The sequence below is a fragment of the Besnoitia besnoiti genome, chromosome X, assembly GCF_002563875.1.
Source record: "Besnoitia besnoiti strain Bb-Ger1 chromosome X, whole genome shotgun sequence".
Lineage (NCBI taxonomy): Eukaryota > Apicomplexa > Conoidasida > Eucoccidiorida > Sarcocystidae > Besnoitia > Besnoitia besnoiti.
This window is the reverse complement of record NC_042365.1, coordinates 196,605-210,296: the sequence shown is the minus strand read 5'-3', so window position 1 is coordinate 210,296 and position 13,692 is coordinate 196,605. Positions and strand designations below refer to the sequence as shown.

Sequence of the window (13,692 nt, the reverse complement as noted above, 5' to 3'; positions counted from 1 at the left end):
CGCTTTGTTCTCGCTCGCTGGCCTTTTCTCGCCGTAGACTTGTTTTCCGCCTCAGTTGATGATGAAGTGACTGCGGAAGCCGCGGTGAAGTTCCGAGTCTTCTGCCTGAAAAAAACGTGGAGGAGTTTCTTTCCATTCCCTGTCAACCGACCTACACACTCGCTACTGCCTGTCTCCACCTTAACAGTCACTTTCCGGGCGCCGCCACCCATTTACACATATACGTTTATTTGAATATTTATATATAGAGATATGTATATGTGTACAGCTACAAATATACATCTTTGTATACAGAGCAGACGGTAAAACAGATCTGCATGTATCCCCCCCGTACGCCGAGAACGAAATTCGACAGTGCACTCGCACAGAGGTACAGAGAGTAATCAGTCAGTACTGAGAGTCCTACAAAACTAAATAAATACACATACGTATACAGAGAAAGACAGGATTGCCGATCGGAGTTCGCTGTAAGCATACCCATGGCGGTTTTAGAGATATCGCGAAAGCTCCATCTGAGAACTCGCGGAAACTGCGGAGTGAACTACTTTAAAAACTGCAGCCGCCTCACCTTCTCGCGCCGATCTAGAATGAAGATAATAATGGCAACGACGATGAGGCAAATCACCGTCGTCTGCAGCAAGGCTCGCACACAGCGCACCGCAATATTCAAAAGCGCATGTGCCTCTTTCCACTTTAGACGAAAAATTCGGGAATTTTTCCCCACGGAAATCTGGGAAAGACCCCGAGTTTCGCGCAGCTGCTGACTACAGCTTTTCGCTGATGCCGACGCCAGTCGAGACCCGGTTAGCTCCAACTGCAACGCTCTCAATTGTAACTGTTTGCACACGGTTGACACCACAGCCACTTCGGACTCACAAGAAAACAAAAAGAACGAAACAAAACTTGCACATGCATGCCGCCACAGGCAACGCTCATGCGATACACGGTACCCATTGTGGAGAGACGATCGGCAACAACAGAAACGAGCCTACATACATCTCTCTATCACATTGTTCTTATATTTTGACAAATATATATATATATATATATATATATATGCACATGTACACACATATCGATATATCTCTAAGTATGTATAAATGAATATATATACCTGTAGATTCACCGTGCAGACAGCGGAGACTGCTCGCTGCAAAATGTGTTCCAACATGATGTACCCGCGCATGTAACAATGTAATATATACAATATATAATATATAATTTAATACAAATATATATATATATAGAGAGAGAGAGATACACGAATCCGGAGGCGGTATCCATCTGTCGAAAGCCCATATAGGGGCGACATTGTGCAGAGGGCGGCGCTTACGACGAGGATGTAGAAAAAGTGTTTCGATGGATTGACGGAGAGATCCAACTGCCACGCTTGCGGACAGTAGAGTGGAGACGGCGAAACAACGACTTGGGAATTCGGAATCAGAGAAATCCACATGTTGTAGTAAATCTGAGACACACACACGTAAGCGACACACCCACGGCGCGACCCGGAGTGAGGCAAGGCACTGACGCACTCGCTGGGCGCCACACACAAGCATGCGCAACCGAAACAGAGGCTTGCCTCAAAACATAGTACTCTATATATACGAATATATACACATATATACATATACACATATACATATATGGACATATATGCACAGATACACTCATATATACTCATATGTACAGATACATACACGAAAATATATGAAATATATATATATATATATACATATATACACAGATATACACATACATGCACATATTTACATACACATATATGCATATATACATATAGAGGTATATACACAGGCACGCATGTCAAGGAAGAAGCCTTGCCTGCGCGTAGAGCGGCATGCCGACGTAGAATTCCTCGATGTAGTTGTTTGTGCGGCCGAGACCGAAGAAGACGTACGGCAGCTGGAGCGGCGAGTGCGCCGACTGACTGAGCTGCGTGGCTGCAGAAAAACGATAAAAAAGAAAATAAGGTCACAACGCCGCCCGCGAACCGCCTGCGGACAATCTGTCCTCCTCCACGCCTACATACATACATACATACATATATCTACGTATGCATACCTACACAGAAACATATATATGTATACACATATATATGCCTACAAACTTCTATAGGCATTCGCGTGCAGATACGTGAATGGATGTCTGTGCACACAAACAATCTTCGCGCTGACCGACTGCGAAGGCCGCTGCTGAGTGAAGTCTTCGGTCTCGATCGCGTAAGACTACAAAAACGGATCTCTGCGAAACTGCCTTTTTTCGGCTGCGCCACACGCCAGGTACGCGATGATCCACACAACACACCGCAGGGCTGATTGATGCACGCACCCACGACGAAATGAGACCCAGGGACAGCCTCGAGACGCGCGTCGAAGCGCAAGTCAGACTGAAAGGAGGCGGAGGAAGAGATCTGCGGCGTCTTCGCGCGGAAGTCCATCGTTGCGCGACGAACCCACGATGCAGCGGAGCGTAAGAAAAAATGGAAAAATTGGCGCAAAACTCTTCCTCTGGCTGGGGAGCACAGCTTCTTTTCCTCACCTGTTCGCGGCGTCTTCAGGCCGTTCAGATCGGTGACAGTCAGCTTGAACGCAGGTCCTGAGCACCGCAGCACAGCAAGAGACGCTCGCTGAAAAACGAGAGAAATTCCACCCTCTTCAGGCGATCAGTGCCGGAGAGTTCGTTTTCGCGCGGTATGACACACTCCGCAAACGGGCTCCACATTCGCTCGCAGCTGCACGCCTTTCTTCGCTGCGCCTCAGAGTCGCCCATGACTGTCTGCATCTCATAGAAACTGATGTCATCTTCGGTACTCTACAAACTCTAATGCCTTTGTCTACTCCATACTAGTGAACACCTACGAGAACCGAATTTGATCCTCCGCGTCCTCCCTGCCTTGAAAGTTTGGGGTTTGAAAAACCGAGAAATGCGCGGGCGCCGATGCCGCGCCGTGAGGCCGCGCACGGGGAGAGCGAAAACGAGAGAAAACGGCAAAAATTTTTCACACTCCTGCAGCTAGATGTTGAACACTAAAAATGCGCAAGATGCCCCAGTAGGTAGATCGAAGGTCGCCGCGGCCTCACCGTGAGAGGCGACGCCGTATGGAGGCACGTCGTCGCGCAGCAGCTGAAGCAGAGTCGCTGCGCCCTTTTCTCCCTTTCCTTCGTTTTGATGAATCAAATTCAGAAGCTCGCCGTCGCCCAGACTCGCACTGTGCACCGCGTCGGCTGCTGAAAAGAAAAACGCAAATCAAGCGGCGCATGAAGAGAAAAGGAGATGCGGACACTCAGACCTCCTCAAACACGTGGGTACGCCGCGACGCTTGCCGTTCAAACAGGTAGGCTCAGTGTGTAAATAAGGAATGCTGACATGGAACGACACTAAAAAACAGCATCTATCAAGATATCGCGCTGAAAAAGCTGCGATATCGAGGCGAGAGGCACTCGACGCCTCCGCACACACTACCTACATATATATATATATATATATATTTATATATACATGTATATATGTAGATAGGCAGACAGCTTAGTCTTCTCTACGTGCGTTTCGTTGCTTCTGATAGAACTCTGCATCGCATTTCCACGCACGCGGACCTCCCGCCTCCCTCTGAATTCTCGCTGCGGCAGCGCGCGGCTGACGAGGACGCTGGACGCAGGAGCAGCCCCCGAGCACACAGAGAGCAAATCCGACGCAAAAATCGATAGATACGAAACGGAAAGGATAGTCACGCGCAGACTTTGAAGGAAGAGAAGCTTTGTCTGCTCACCGCTCAGAGTGGTGACTTTGAGAAATCGCGCGTCGCTGTCCGCGGAGCGCAGGAATGCGCGACTGTTGCTGAACGGCGAGGGCGAGAAGACCGGCGGCTGAGTCTGACCCATGCAAAACACGTCGAGGCTCCCCTAAAAGGAGAAAAGACATCAAGTGACATTTTAAACCAGCAAAGAATACCCGGACGTCTGCGCCAGTCCTCGATGCGACGCGTCTCCGCATCTATCTATCTATGTCTATCTATCTACACTCGTACACGCTGACCTACGTGTTGGTATATGTGCATCTAGCGCGTCTAGTGAGCGCCCGCGTACATGAATATATATGAATATATACCGATTTGTGCGCGAATTAGAATGACAAATAGCGGCGGAGACACATGCAAAAATATAGGTATACTCGATTACGGAACGACACTATAGGTCCTATAATACTGACAATCACTCCGGTTGTCAGACACCGACGGCCAGAGTGGAAAGAGAATGCGTGAACTGCTGGTAACAAAACAGATTTTCGTTTCAATGCATGTGCAGACTCGGAAGCGCGTACATCCTCGAAGAGGTCGAAGAAAGACATCTGATCAAAAAGCAGCGCAGTCCCGTCTCCGCCCTCCTGCGGCGAGAAATCGTGAGCCAGTTCAAAGGTCCGAAGCGCCGGGTCGTTCTGAAAAAAAACAAGACTTCCACTTCGAATGCAGTTTCTCTCTCTCTCTCGCATCTGTTTACATCTAACGAGATGCCGCTGGTGAGTACTCTTTCCGTCTCGCAGTCACTCTGCTGAGTATCCCTCTCCATGCACAGAGTTCTTCCTTGTGGCACGCTGGCCTCGTCTTCTGCCTGACAGCGAGCCGCGCAGCGTAGGCAGACAGAGTCTGTTTCGCATCGAGCCAAGGTATCTAGCTCCCGACGAGCTAGAGACTCGCGCATACTAAAACCAAACAGCGTCTGGGGGTGATCTGATGATGGAATCCGGGGTCCGCCCGAACCCTCGACCGACGCGAGTCATGCGTAGCTCGCAAACACTTGCGCTGCACCTTTTGGTGTGAATAGGTCATTATTTGGGTATATACAGTATGGTCTCCTTGATTATTTTTGGTAGTACGATTCCTCAAGCGACTTGTTTCTCATGGGGTCGACAAGCTACTGTCGTATGCCTTATTACAGAATTGGGCAAGGCGAGCTCCGCTTACCTCCGCAGGGACGTTGTGGTAAAGACGCGCAGTCCGGTAGCCGCCATTCCGCACCGCGATGAAAGCCAAGTCTGGAAAGCCGTCCCCATTCCAGTCGCCGACCTGCCAAAAAAAAGCGCACGCAGCAACCGAACTACGACACCGCCCGAGCCGATCCGAGGGCCTCCATAACCACCTAAATATATACATATATTTTTTCCTTTTTACAAAATTCTAGATCATTCGTTCAAACAACTTCGAACTGGGGATACACGTGCACGCCGTCCAGGCTTGCGTGCTCACGTGGCGCTCGCCGTCTTGCTTCTCTCTCTGCGCGCGAGCTGGCGCCCAACTGCGCCACAGGCCTGCATGCGGATACGCTCTATGTGTATGCAGAAGCTCCATTCGCTTCAAAACTCTCGACTTCTTACGCGCAAGGTAGCAGGATGATCGCTGTCTCCGTAGAAGTGCACGCGAGGGTCGGCGTCGATGGCCGAGACGGTGAATTGGTTAGAAGCTGGAAAACGACACACAGGCTTCTCTTGAGAACTCACGTTCGCCGCTGCCTTTTGTCGGTTTGCTGTCAACCAGAATTCATCTTCTAACTCTCGTGTCTTGTCTGCAGTCGTCTCCGTACGCCGAATATCTACACGTATCACTTTCGAGGCCCGGTAGAGTTTAGGAGCATCTCGCTACCCTGCCTGCTGCGGCCCCTGAACAGCCGGCCGCAGAAGCGCTGCCGGGCGCAGTCTCACTTTCGTTCATCGGGGGGAGGCTGAAGAACTCCGAAGTGCCGCAGAGATTGTCTGCCGCCTTGCAGGGGCCGCGGCTTTGGTCGCTGAAGCTCCACAGCGACGGACAGAGGCCCGGCTGCTTGTTCGCTGAAAAAACGCATTCACGCCTCGCGACCTTCACATCACAAGGAGGAAACACAGGCCGCGCACGACCAGAAACACACAAACTGCGAAAGCGCGCGAAAATACGGACAACACGCGGAAAAATACGGCAGATACATACACGTTAAAATACAGGCCTGCGCACTGTGAGTGCACGCATACAGAGTATGCTAATATGCGTATGCAGGGGCGCCGCGAAGTCTCCACGTTGAAGCCGCGAAGCAGACATCGATGAATACGCAGGGGCGAGGCTTACGAGCGAAGACGATGCGATCTGCGTCGACGCAGCAGCCGTTGCAGGCTTCCGCGGTGAGGCACGTCGGCATCACGAGATCCAGCGTCCCTACAAAAACAAAGACGCCAGTGCCGACGCGTTTCTTGAGCACAGACACTCCTAAACGCTCGCGCCTAGACGCGTCTCTACGCACCCGAAGCGGACGAAGAAAACTGCTCTGGGCATGGTTTGAATCGCTAAAATCCGAGCCGCAAGGCCTCGCTTTCCTTCTTTCTTTTACAGCAAAAAACAACGTGTCGCAAATCGAAGGCGTCGCGGGACCCAGCAGGGCGGCGCACTTTATCCCCGAAGCCTCTCCTTCGTTTTTTTGTTCTTCTCATCTTCTCCTACCGTCCGCATTGAAGTCCGCGAAGGCGACCTGTCCAGCGGTTGCTGGAAGCGGAAGGAACGCGCCCTCGCTGCCGAGGGAGAAGCGCGCGCGGCCGTCGCTTGGATTGAAGCGACTCAACCAAATCTCGAGAAATCTCGAAGAGGGCGAAGGCGGCGACGACGCAGAGGCAGGCAGCTCGACTTGCTGCAAAACAGGGACACAACGCACGCGAAGCAAGAGTCGCAGATGCAGACCGCCAATGACCAGATGCGCGCGTCCAGCGCAGAGGCGCGGAGATAAAGCAGCGCGTACCAAGCCAATGAATCGCGAAAGACACAAGTCAAGCGTTAGTGTGTGAGACGAATGTTTCTTGCAGTTTGGCTGCCCTGAGATACGCGCGAGAAGCGCAGCTCCGCGACGAAGCCGCACACCCAAACGAGGCCGAGAAGGGAGCGCCAAAGGCGCGTGTCGATGCGGGGGAAACGGAGATTTTTTCTGAGTTTCTTCGCTTCTTCAACTCACGAATACGAGGTCGGGGCGACAGTCGCCGTCGAGGTCGACGACCGCGCTGCTGTGCGGCGAGACGATTCTCCCGAGTCTCTGCTTGTCTTCTTCTTCCGCCGCATTCGCGACCCACATCTCGAGATCTCTCCAGAGCACCGGCTGGAAGGCCTCCTCCTCCACTCTTTGTCTCGCGGCCGCTTCCTCTTCCGCGGCTGCGTCTGCGGTGCCCGCGCTGCGCTGCCCTTGGCCTTCTTCACCGCGTGCGGTCGCCGCAGTCTCTGCCTCGCGGCCGTCTGCTGGCGCTGTCGGCTCCGCGCGGAGAGCTCGCCAGCGTCGTTCGTCCTCGGCGTCGCCTCTCGCGTCTACGGACCCAAGCGCCGTCTCTGCGTGTTGCGACGCAGGCGCCGCGTCGCCCGCCAGGCGGCGGAAGGCGCCTGCCAGACCCCCGCGGTTTCGGTCGGCGACGGGCGTGGCGCTGGGCGATGCCACCCAGACGAAGCGTCGGACTTGGTCAGAGAAGGACGGCGGAGACGAGGACGGGGCGGCGAAGAGGGGCGCCTGCGCGACAAGATCTGGGCGGCCGTCCACGGTGACGTCGGCGACCAGCGGATGGATGGAGGAGTAGCGCAGAAGCGGCAGCGCCGCCAGCGCCTCGAGGTGCTTGCGCGTCGCGTCGCACTCCCGCGGCGCGCCGCGGGACTCTGGAAACCGCGCCCACACGCGCACGCCTTGAACCGAAATTCCATCCTCTTGCTCAGGCGCCGCAGGAGCCTCGCGGTCGCGCGCCTCTTGATCACCGTCTCCCTCGGCGTCGTTCGCCGACCCCACAGAGGCGGTGAAGTCAGCCGCGAGCGACTCGACAGTCTGCTTCGCGCGCCCGCCGCGGCTGCAAGGCGTGGCGACTGCCGCGCGGCGCCCCGAGGTGGAGGCGGCAGGCGAAGAAAAGGGCAGAGACGACGGCGAGGGAGAAGAAGGCGATTGCGCGGCCGAAGCCACAGGGGCTGATCCCGCGAACGTCAGGCTTCGGTTCGTGAACCTCCGCAGCGGAGACGCCCAGGCGGAGAATGCAGTGCCAAAAACGGACGCCGCGTGCCCAGCCTGGTCTTGCTGGTTGCTGCCCGGCTGTGGGGTGGCGGCGGCCGCCAACGCAGCCTTTTCTTCTCCGCTGGCCTCTTTCACGACCCCCCCTTCAGAGTCCTCGGGAGCACCTCCGTCAGCCAGCCTGCGTCTCCTGGGGGCGCTCTCCCCGTGAGCATTCGCGTCCTCCTCGCCTCCTCTCTCTGCAGCCTGCTCCGCCTCTTTTTCCTGCCGTTCCTTCGCGAACGCGCCAGCGTCCTGCGCACGCAGAGCAGTCGTCCCCTCGAGGGCGTCGCGCTGGACCGTCTTCTTGCCCAGGCCTGTGCGCGCCTCCCGCTGTCTTCTTCTCGCGACGGCCCTCTGCGCCCGCTCGACGCGCGAGCGGCGCAGAGCCCGCTGTTTCTCCAGACGCGCCAGCAGCGCGTCGACGCCTGAGATCGAGTCCCAGACTCTCTCTAGCCGCCCGTCGGCGCGCTGCACGTATGCGACCAAGTAGAAATGCTTGCCCGCGACCTCGCTCTCTACCTCTCGCGCGGCGCCCTCAACCTGCCTCTTCCGATCTGCGGCTCCTGGCCCTGTCTCCTTCCGGAGCCCCTCCGCCTGCGCGCCTTCGTCGGCTGCGCCCTCTGGCCTTCCCTCCGCCTCCTCGAGCGGGAGCGCAGACCTTCTCGCCGTGTGCGTGGCGCCTTCCTCCTCAGCCTCGAGGCGACGCAGGAGGCCCGCGGCCTCGCGGCGCGCCTCTGCGACCGCGTGGGGACCCGCCACGCACACGGCGAGAAGGTCTGCGCGGCCGTCGCCGTTCCAGTCGAGGGCGACGAGGGCCTCGGCGGAGTCGGGGATCTCGGTCTTGACGAGGAAGCGGAAGGCGCCTGCCGCGGGGGCCCAGACGTACACGGACGCGAACGTCTGCGACCGCGGCGTGCTCGTTGGCTGAATCGGAGTCGCGGCAAGCGGAGAGACAGGCCCCGTAGACCCCGTTGGCGGCAGGGACTGCTGCCGCTCGAGACCAGGCGCGGCCCGCGAAATAAAAATCATATCCACGTGCGAATCGCCGTTGTAGTCTGCAAACTCCGCGAGCTCGCCCCGCCACCCGTCGGCCGTCCCCCCCGAAGGCAACAAAGGCCCTAGCGGGTGGGCTCCGCTCGCAGGGAACGCCCCGCCCCCCGCGGTCGCAGGCGTGGAGGGGACAGCTGCGCCCTCCGCAGGTCCGCCACTCGCGTTTGTCGCCGTCGGCGCCACAGGCGCGTCCGGGGCGGAGCTTGCCGCCGCCGGCGAGGAGGTCTGCGGATCCGCCACGCCCCCTCCGTCCCCCTCCGCCCCCCAGCCCACTGGCCTGTACGACGTGAAAAGCGGGAGGGAGCCTCCGTCGCCCGCAGCTCCCCCACCGTCCGTTCCCGAGGGGCCGTCGCCTCCGACCGCGGTCGGAGGCGAAGGCCCCTCGGGGGGCGTGGCGGCGCCGCTTGGGGGAGTCGCCTCATGCGGTTTCTGCCCCGGAGAGTTGGCGGGGGGGCTGCGCGACCCGCTCAGCGAAGAGAACAAAGCGAGCGGCGCGAAACGAGAGAAAAGCGTATTCGAGAGGGACGTTCTGGCGGCCTGAGACGCACCCCGCGCGCCGTCGGAGCCCTCGACGGCGAGGTCATCGGGAAACGCTGCGGCCGCGGAGTAGCCTTGCGCCCTCGCCGCCTCCAGCCGCAGCTGGGAGGGCGTCTTGGGCGGGCGAGGCGGCTGAGAAGCGGAAGAAACTCCCTGCACATCTAGCGGAGGAGACGAGGGGTTTGCCGTCGCGCCTTTCTCGGCGTCCGAGGCTGCAACAACACCAGAGGACCCAGGGGCGGGCGCAGATGCGAAGAGAGAGGAGTCGGGGAACGCGGAAGGTGACGAGGCTGAGAGCGTTCCATGCTGCGGAAACGAGAGATCAATGAGGAAGGAGGAGAAGGGCGTGATGACGAAGGAGACAAACAGCACAATAGAGAGGAGAAGAATCAGGAACAACGCGAACGAACGGCTTCCTCGCCGTCGCCCTCCAGCAGACGCAGGCCATCCCAGGCGCGTGGCGCCGCCCCCCGCGTCGCCGTGAGACTCCACGCTGAGGCCGCCTCTGCTCGCCTCTGCGGGCGGCGCGGACTCGAGGGCGAAGGCTTCGCGCGCACTCTGCATGCGCGCCGTTCCTCGAGCGTTGCCGCCGTCCCCCTCGGCACCCGCGGTGTGTCCGCCCACCGCCGCGCCAGGCCCGCCGTCGGAGACAGCTGTCTCCCGCGCGGTCGCGCCCAACGGCGAGAGAGGGGACGCGCCCGACGGAGGCGACACGGGGGCCGCCGAAGAGAATGGCGAAGAAGACGAGCGCGCAGAGGCAGTCCCGACCCGGGGAGAGGCGACACACCGAAGAGGAAAGCTGGAGGAGGAAGACGAGTCGGAGTGTGCATAGACGGGAGACGGAGACAGGGGCGACGCACGCGTCGTCATTTTCGCTCGCCGAAGCGTCTGCGTCGCCCCGAGGCGCCGAGCTGTCGCGGCGAAGAACGGCAGCGAGGAAGCAAACGAACGCAGAGGCGAGGAGGAAGAAGCGCAAGAAAACTCCGAGGTGAATGCGCGCCTCTCTTCTTCTCCTCCCTCCTCTCGCCGACGCGAACGCATGCGACTGAACAGAGGCAGCGCCGCGCACTGAACGCCAACAAAAAACGTGCTTTACGCGCGCCCGCGCGAAGCCTGCGCCGCGGAAACCTCCCCTTCACCTTCCGAGCGCACACGAGAAGCAGAATGGCTGGGGAAGAGACAAACAGACGAAGAGAGACGGCAGCACCGAACGAGGAGTGGCGACGAGAAGACTTGTGTACACCGTGAGTCCGTGCGCAGCGGCGGCGAGACAGCAGACTGGAAATTTAGGCAGAGGAACAACTGGAGAGCGGAAAGTGCTCGGGAAGCGAAGGACGAAAAAGACTCTGCCTCCTCCGGGAGAGAGAAGGCGAGGATAACGGTATCTCTCTGAGGAGAACGACAGGACACGAGCGCGTTGACTTCGGTACCGCCTTCGTCCTTGGGAGGTACGAAGAGGGGAAGATGGATCAAGTCCGTGCGGAGAGGAAAAAAAGCGAGAAAAAAGAAAAGCGCAAGGCAGCGAGGGGACCGGTCTCGCGCAGATGGGTGAGTCTAAAACAAAAAAGCGAGTCGCCAGAACAGCGGGTGCAAAGAGACAGCGAGAGAAGAACGACGCCAGTAACATCCGAGACACAGCCCATCCCGACGAGGCAACAAACATTCCACCTTGGCTGGGAGAGCAGGAAAAGCACAAGACGTTTTGTGAAAGAAACGATAGCGAGGCCAGCGGGAACGATGAATATTTTGCAGAAAGGGGCCCTGGGGAAGATCCGCTCCGCGCGCATGCAGCGAAAAGCGCAAAAAGAATGGACGACGCGAGACTCGGGCGCGCCTCGGCGACTTCCAGTTGCATCACTTTTACACCATGTTTTATCTTCTTTGTTCCGGCTCGTCTGCCATCTTTCCTTCTCGTTTTTCAAACAAGCTGGTGAGCCACGGCGATCTCTGCGCGGAGAGGCAGTGGGCGCCTGGCGATGACGTGGCTGCGCACGCGGTAGCGGCGGGTGATTCCAGCCGCGCGAAAAGAAGCGCGCTGTAATGGATCTACAGGCACGGGCTTTCGCTGGCGCACTGACGAGCTGCGTTGACTCACATTTTCAAAGAGGACGCCGAGGCCGAGTGTGTTTGGAGCGGCGCGCCAAGCAACGAAGAACGGACGACGGCGCGCGAGTCTCCTCTCTCACTGCAGAGCCGGTTCGTGCCCAAGAACAAAAATGCAGGCAAACCGAAGCATTGACACACGCAGACGAATCCGCATTTATATGCAGTTGCACAGGAGCAGAGAAGAGGGAGCAAGCCGCACTCACAGGGGGCATACGTAAATGATACATCTGCATATATGTAGATGTATGTATACTTGTATATATGTTCACGGTCTTTGCTTGTCGCGTTGGCTGCCGTGAGAGAGCGTCACACAGGCGAGGAGGCACAGCGATAGAGGGCAGTTTCGCCAGTCACGGCGTCGAGCTGGAGCTCGCGAGAGTTTTGCGAAAGGAGCTTCTCAGCGCCAGATCATACAGGCCCGCAGATGCTGCCTCTTCCTCGCCCTCGCCCGTGGTGGATGCACTGCGGAAAAAGCAGTTCGTCCCAAGGAAGAACGAGTTTCGGCGACGAGAGTCCCAGGCGCGAGAGCTGCGAGTTCGATCTCTCCTAAGACACTGCATAACATATGAATGCTCCTTCCGCCATTCGTTGACTGTGTTTACTACGGGGAATTAGAACAGAATACCAAGTTCTTTGCCTGGAGGTGAATTCGTTTTGAGGCGCTCGAAAGAGGCCAATGTCAGAGCCGACCGAGGAGCTCGCGGAAAACCGCCTTCAGCCGCGTGAAAAAAGCGGGTCTGAGGCCGAAGAGGGAACAAACGCGCAGGCGTTCACACACAATCGAGTAAGGCGACTCGAACGGTGAGGCGACTTTTTCGTTGTCCATGGCAAGTAGTAAGTTACAGCCATATGAAACGAGGAGCGGTGCCCTTTCCCTGTCCCTCTCGTTGCACACGGGTGTTTTGGGCCGATGGAGGTAACAGCCGCCACGCGGACGAAGTGCGTCGCTCTCTCGCCGCGTACAGCCGAGGCTGCTGTTGCCTCTCTCCTCGCCCAACGAACTGTGTGCGTGTCTCTCAAAGGGAAGTAAGAAAGGCGACGAAACTCGGTTTCGAGTTTCAGGTCTACAGATGCTGGACCGCGGCAGTCGTCGTTTCTGCGGTCTGCCTGTTTTGTCTCCACTCGGAGTCTAGACTTTCTCTAACGCGTTCAGGGTGAAACCCTTAAAGCCCCTCACACGTCTGTGTGTCTCTAGTGCCCTCTAAAACTTCACTGCAGAGAGTCAAGCGCCGAGGCCGCTGCGAGCTGGATACGAGCTCGAGATGCAGCGGGGAGGGCGGGCAGGGGGGAGACGAGGGACGCGAGCTGTGCCGCTGGGGTCCGGCCCGTGAAAAAGGCGGATTTCGGCAAGCTAACAACCTTACAGGTAAACCTTGACGGTTTGCGTTTCTGAGTCAAGCCTGTCCTCACAAAAGTCGATAGGTGGAGAAAGTTTTTCCGCGAGCAACTCGGCGGCAACAGGGATGTATATACACGGGTACATAGATCCAAAATTCTCTCAGCCACCACATACATATACATGTACTCTATATGTGCAAGGGTGAGCAGCCAAAGGGACTCATCGTCACATCACCGCTTTCCACACGTTGCGTCTCCCCGCGTCGCAGCGAGACGCTGCGGAGGAGACGCGTCTCCTCCATCCGCTCGCTCTCGAAAGAAACGCACAATCCGAGAAGAGAACCGTGTCCTCCTCTTCCCCCCCTTCTCCACGGACGCGTGCGTGGAAGGAAACCCTTCCCAAAAGACAGGCGCAACGCCGCCCTCGCTCCTCGTTGTGCGGTCTTCTGTCTCCCGCGCCGTTCGCGCTCGCATCGACGCTGTCGACTCGCGCGGCGCCTCGGTACAGAGCGAGACAAATCACTCGCGCGCAATAGTTCACACGCGCAGACAGCAAAAATGGAGAAAAAAAAGCAAGGCGCACGCACCACAACACGCTGGGAGCTTCGAGTCCCTC

The 13,692-nt window shown here is 57.6% G+C and overlaps 1 protein-coding gene across 1 annotated transcript; it reads right to left on the bottom strand.

Annotated features, from left to right (window-relative positions):
• Positions 1-51: 51 nt before the first annotated feature.
• Positions 52-10,673, bottom strand: BESB_015960 (FG-GAP repeat-containing protein; the record flags this gene model as incomplete). The annotated part of the gene is made up of 14 exons (XM_029360311.1): positions 52-105; positions 569-631; positions 1,334-1,468; positions 1,843-1,961; positions 2,560-2,616; positions 3,102-3,248; positions 3,788-3,920; positions 4,339-4,452; positions 4,979-5,080; positions 5,389-5,474; positions 5,713-5,838; positions 6,110-6,196; positions 6,479-6,662; positions 6,981-10,673. 14 exons carry the CDS (start codon positions 10,671-10,673, stop codon positions 52-54), a joined length of 5,100 nt encoding a protein of 1,699 aa, XP_029216287.1.
• Between the last annotated feature and the right edge of the window lie 3,019 nt (positions 10,674-13,692).